Source organism: Sus scrofa, chromosome 6, assembly GCF_054392235.1.
Source record: "Sus scrofa isolate SSC_HxYL_T2T_F1_AM1 chromosome 6, Sscrofa_HxYL_maternal_Yorkshire_Landrace_v2.0, whole genome shotgun sequence".
Taxonomy (NCBI): Eukaryota; Metazoa; Chordata; class Mammalia; order Artiodactyla; family Suidae; genus Sus; species Sus scrofa.
In genome coordinates, this window is record NC_139388.1 from 140,628,944 (window position 1) to 140,634,943 (window position 6,000).

General features: G+C 37.8%; 1 protein-coding gene across 1 annotated transcript in view; it reads left to right on the forward strand.

Annotated features, from left to right (window-relative positions):
• Nucleotides 1-5,754, forward strand: part of PIGK (phosphatidylinositol glycan anchor biosynthesis class K) — a 117,148-nt gene extending 111,394 nt beyond the window's left edge. The window contains 1 exon segment of the mRNA NM_001032358.1: nt 5,403-5,754. Coding sequence (NP_001027529.1) covers nt 5,403-5,519 — 117 coding nt within the window. The 3' untranslated portion in view covers nt 5,520-5,754.
• The last annotated feature ends 246 nt before the right edge of the window (nt 5,755-6,000 follow it).

The following is a 6,000-nucleotide window of genomic DNA, read 5'->3' on the forward strand; positions in this document are numbered from 1 at the left end:
AGAACTTCAGTTATCGTCATCATCACACGTATGATCAGGAGCCACTGTAGACTTGAGTAGAAAGTAACATGAGGGAAAATTTGGTGTAATTTTGGGAGGTGTTTGGAGAGTTTTCTGGAAGGAGTGGTGAAGTGTGAGAGTAGACATGGCAGTAAGTGTGTAATGTAACCACTTTAAGCAATATTGTTGGTTCAGTTCATATTAAGCATTTGATTAAAAACTAAAACTCTAAGCGTTCCCGTCGTGGCTCAGTGGTTAATGAATCTGACTAGGAACCATGTGGTTGCGGGTTTGATCCCTGGCCTTGCTCAGTGGGCTAAGGATCCAGTGTTGCCCTGAGCCGTGGTGTAGGTCCCAGATGCGGCTCGGATCCCGCGTTGCTGTGGCACTGGTGTAGGCCAGTGGCTACAGCTCCAATTAGATCCCTAGCCTGGAAACCTCCATATGCCTCAGGAGCGGCCCTAGAAAAGGCAAAAAGACAAAATAAATAAATAAATAAATAAATAAATAAATAAATAAATAAATAAAAACTAAAACTCTAGCATTATGATCCAGATAAAAATATTAAGGTGGGTTTCTCTCCTGTTAGTTTAAGTTAATTTTGAATTAATAAAGGTTATACCTACTAAAATAACAAAAATCAGATTTTTTCCCAAATATTTTCCTTATAACTGGCAAACACAAATGAAAAGCATCTAAAAAGTACTTTGAGTTTCATATCATCACTTTTCTAGGTAGGTGTGTAAATTATGGGTACATGTTCACAACCAAATCATTATAGTAATTGTGCATTCATTCATTCCCAGAGACGTGTTGTCATCACTTTTCTAGGTAGGAGTGTGTAAATTATGGGTACATGTTCACAACCACATCATTATAGTAATTGTGCATTCATTCATTCCCAGAGACGTGTTGCTATGCCCATATTACAGAATCAGAAATTCAGAGTGGAGTAGTAGCTTGGCAGATAACTTGGGCTTTAAGTATTAAAGCTAAACTTTGAATCCAAGGCAGCTGATTTTAAATCTCATGCTCTTTGAACCACAATACAATATGTGATAGTTTTTAACTTACCTGATTTTTTAAATTAAAAAAGTAATGTACACTTAAGGCAAACAATACCTACATGCATACATTATGTGTGGCAAATATATATTTTACAAATATATATTTATATTTTTAAAAGATGTGTTTGGTAGCAACATGGTTGATAAATGAAAAATAAAAGACACCTTTGAGGAAGAGAAACTGGTTAGACTATTTCCTGACAAGAAACTAAGAGCAAGAACTAAGATAGTGGCTTATGATACTTATAATAAACATAACAAAACAGAAACAGCGGCAATAGAAAACTTACAAAGGACAGGTGCCATGGGGAGAAAACCTGTAAGAATGAGTAACTTATTCAAATGAGAAGGTTTGAGAGATGGGGGAAATAAGAATGGGTTTATCACTTGGCTAACATGGTGATGCCCCATAGATGGGGCAGTGGAGAATAGGAAAGGAAGGGTAGAATCAGGTAGAGGGGTTAGGGATGAGTTTAATCTTGGCTATAGTGAGATATCCTTTGGAATATCTTTTTCTTTTTTAGGGCCGCACCTGTGGCATATGGAGGTTCCCAGGCTAGGAGTAAAATCGGAGTGCAGCTGCCAGCCTGCACCACAATTCATGTCAATGCCGGATCCTTCACCCATGAGTGGGGCCAGGCATTGAACCTGCATCCTCATGGATACTAGTCAGGTTCATTACCGCTGAGCCACAATAGGAGTTCCAAGAGTCATAAGCCTATTGACAAAGGTTGAAACCAGAGTACAGGTGTCACCCAGAGATATTATGCAAAGAGAGAGAGAGTAAATGGCTGAAAGCAGAGCTCTAGAGAATGCTAGCATTTAAGAAGCAAAGAAGACCTAAGGAATGGCTAGGGAAGTAGAGAAAAACAGAAGCTAAGGGAGGAGAACTTCAGAAGAGAAAGAAGTTGCAGAAAGATCACCTAATTGAGTATATATACCCCATCTTCTTTATCCACTCATTCACTGATGGGCACTTAGGTGGCTTCCGTATCTTGGCTACTGAGAATTATGCTGCAGTGAACATAGGGATGCATATACCTTTTCAAATATGAGATGATAATATATTATCATAAATTTGTATACATATATAGATGTGTGTATGTGTGTGTACAAACATGTACACAATGGAATATTAGCCATAAAAAGAATGAAATCTTGCCATTTGTGACAACATGGATTGATCTAGAGGGTAATCTGCCAAGTGAAATAAGTCAAACAGAGACAGACCAATACCATATGATTTCACTTACATGTGAAGTCTAAAAAACAAAACAAATGAACAAACATAACAAAACAGAAACAGTCATAGAGACAGAGAATAAATAGATGGTTGCTAGAGGGGAGCGGGTGGGAGATGAGTGAAATAGTTGAGGGAGATTAAAAGGCACAAACTTCCAGTTATAAAACAAATGAGTCATGGGAATGAAATGTACAGCATGGGGAATATAGTCAATAATAATGTAATATCTTTGTATGGTGACAGATGGTAACTAGACCTATTGTGATTTTTAAACATTTAGAAATATTTTTTTTATTAAGGTGTGGTTGATTTACAGTGTTTCTTCAATTTCCGTTGTACAGCAGAGTGACTCAATCACACAATTCCTTGTGATGTTTAGAAATGTTGACTCACAAGGTTATACACTAGGAACAAACATAGTGTTTTAGGTCAATTATACTTCAAACAAAAATCAAGCAGGCTCATATAGAGGAAGATTCTGATCACATCTGTGGTTACCATAGGTGGGTGTGGAGAGGAAGAACTGGATGAAGGTGGTCAAAAGGTAGAACCTTCCAATTAATAAGGTAAATAAGTACCAGGGATGTAATGTACAACCGGATTAAAGTTACTAACACTGCTGAATGTTGTATATAGAAGTGGTTAAGAGAGGAAATCCTAAGGGTTCTCATCACAAAGAAAATGAAATCACTGATTTTTTTATATCACATTACAGCTGTTGCAAATACTTGAAAGATGGTTTACTCTTGGTTTTGAAATTATTATCCATATTTTAACTTAAAAATTCCATCTTGGAGTTCCCGTCGTGGCTCAGTGGTTAACGAATCCGACTAAGAACTAGGAGGTTGCAGGTTACCAGGAGGTTGCGGGTGTGATCTCTGGCCTTGCTCAGTGGGTTAAGGATCCAGCGTTGCCGTGAGCTGTGGTGTGGGTCACAGAAGACGCGGCTCGGATCTGGCGTTGCTGTGGCCCTGGCATAGGCTGGCGGCTACAGCTCCATTTAGACCACTAGCCTGGGAACCTCCATATGCCACGGGTGCGGCCCTAGAAAAGGCAAAAAGACAAAAAAAAAAAAAAAAAAAAAAAAAATTTCCATCTATAACAAAACTTGGTTTCTTAAACTTTTGATAACTAAAATTTCAATACAGTAATTCATTTCCTTTGGAAAAAAAGGTTACCTGATTGAAAATCAGACATTTACATAAATAACTTCTCCATTTATAAGATTAAAATAAAAATAGAATTTCTATCAAAATATTCTTTGGAATTCCAGTAGTGAGTTTAAAATCTTCAACACATGAGGTAACTATTAGGTGTTTTAAAACATAGATAATAAATGTAACTAAGTATAGAATGTGGTAGTGAATGTATATTAATGTGTGGCCCTTACTGACGAATTCTGATTGATTTGTGTAATTTTTTTCCTCCCTTCCCCCTCCCTCCCCCCCCTTTCCCCTTTTCTTCCCTCCTTTTCCCGTGCCTTCCCATAGTTAAGGGAAAACCAAACTATAAGATGTGGAAACCTCTAGGAGATTTATGAGCCTTTATGGGAGCTAGTTTACATTAGCCAATTTTGGATTACAGTTTCTATTCACTTTAATCATTTAAAAATGTTTGTCCTATCATAACTGTCCTTACAATCTCGGCTTGTAATTCAAGAAGTAGAATTCATAAAGAGATCCTAGTCACAGACCTTCAAATTCAGGGCCATAGTGTAGCTGCTGAAATGACAACTAAGTGGAGACGACTGATCTGCCTTTCCTGGCTGGGCAAAGAAACACACAGAACACTTGGCTGGGTGTTGAGGGGTGAGAAATGGAAAAGGGCATGTAAAATGGACTCAGCCAGACTTTTCCCCTGGAAGTTTGCATGGAGATAACCAATAAAGGTAACTGTAATAGTGGATACGGGTCCAAATAGAAGGAGCTACAGAATTCAAAGCAAAGAATTCATCATTTGGGAAAGTCTGGAGGAGCTGGCATTTAACTTCGTGAGTTTTAAATAGGCAGAATGTTGTAAGGTGCAGTCTACCTCAAGGTTCTATAACACGACCAAACTCACCCCTCACCCCTGAATACCTGTTGAACATATGAATAAATGGAATTGGGTAGCATTGTTTTTCCACTGATTGACTCAGCATAATATAGGAGTGTCTCCCATATGCCAGGCATTGTGGCAGGCTGGGTTCTGGAATATGACAAAATGACCCTCATAGAGCCATGCTTTGATAGAAGAGATAGATACTGAATATATAAAATAAAAGTGAGGAGATTCCGTTGTGGACCAGCAGGTTAAGGACCCGATGTTGTCCCTGTAAGGATGTGGGTTTGACCCCTGGCCTTGTTCTGTGGATTAAGGATCCGGCATTGCTGTGGCTGTGGTATAAGCCTGCGGCTGCAGCTCCAATTCAATCCCTGGCCCGGGGACTTCCATATGCCACAGGTGTGGCTGTAAAAAGAAAGGAAAAAAAAAAAAAATGAAAGAGGACTGATGGACTATGGAATAACTTGGGTGAAGAAAGATGGTTGGACAGAGTAAGCAAGGAAGACCCCCTTTAGGGAACAAAATTTCATTTGAAACAGATTCTTGTAAGAATCACTTTGAGTTATTTATCCTGTTTGAAGTCATTACCATTTTTGCTGTCCCAGTGTAGGCCCCAGGGGTCTGGTTCCAGGACCTCAGTGGATGCTCAAGTCCCTTGTATAAAATGGTGTAGTGTTTGCATGTAATCAAAGCATGTTCTCCTGCATATTTCAAATCCTCTCAGGATTACTGATACTACCTAACACAATGTAAATGCTATGTAAATCGTTGTAAATATAATGTAAATCCTATGTAAACAGTACCAGTGCACGCTAAATTCAAGATTGCTTTTTGGAATGTTCTGGAATTTTTTCCCCCAATATTTTAATTCCACAGTTATTGAATCCATGAATGTGGAACCAGCAGATAGGGAAGGCTGACAGGACATTTAATTTGTATAAATTACTCCCCCTTAAAGCACAACCCGTGAATTTCCTATTTTCCATCAGTATGTCTCTGTTGTTGACTTATTTACCTATTGTTTAATTTATATTATCCTTGTTTTGCAGAAACCAAAGCTGAAAGATTGGCATCCTCCTGGAGGATTTATTCTAGGATTGTGGGCACTCATTATCATGGTTTTCTTCAAAACGTATGGAATCAAGCACATGAAATTCATTTTCTAGATGCAATGATGTATGAAGAAGACTACATGGAAGACTACAACCGTGGATAAAAGTTGATGTCAGTATATTTGACAAAATACATTGCTCTTGTGTGACTTTGTGAAAAATACAAGGGAACTAAATTTGAATGAACCATTGATTTTATAACTTAAAGATAATTGTTAGTGAGAGTGTTAAATGCTAAATATGTATCCGTTTTTCATTTTGTGTGTTATTAAAGTATTTGGCCAAAAAATTGGAGCCTACTCATTGACTTTTTTTTGAAAGTGTGGATTTTTCCTCATTTTATCCCCTTTTCATTTGGAAAAAAAGAAGACATTAAATTCTCACTGTCATAGGAACTCATTAGTATTTTTGTGTTTGTTCTCCCAGTCTTTACCGTAACTTTTTTTTTCCAAAATAGAAATCATATAGAACTACTGGTTTGCAACCTCACTAGTCATTTTGCAACATGTTATCAACCCTTTCCTGCTCCTTGGAT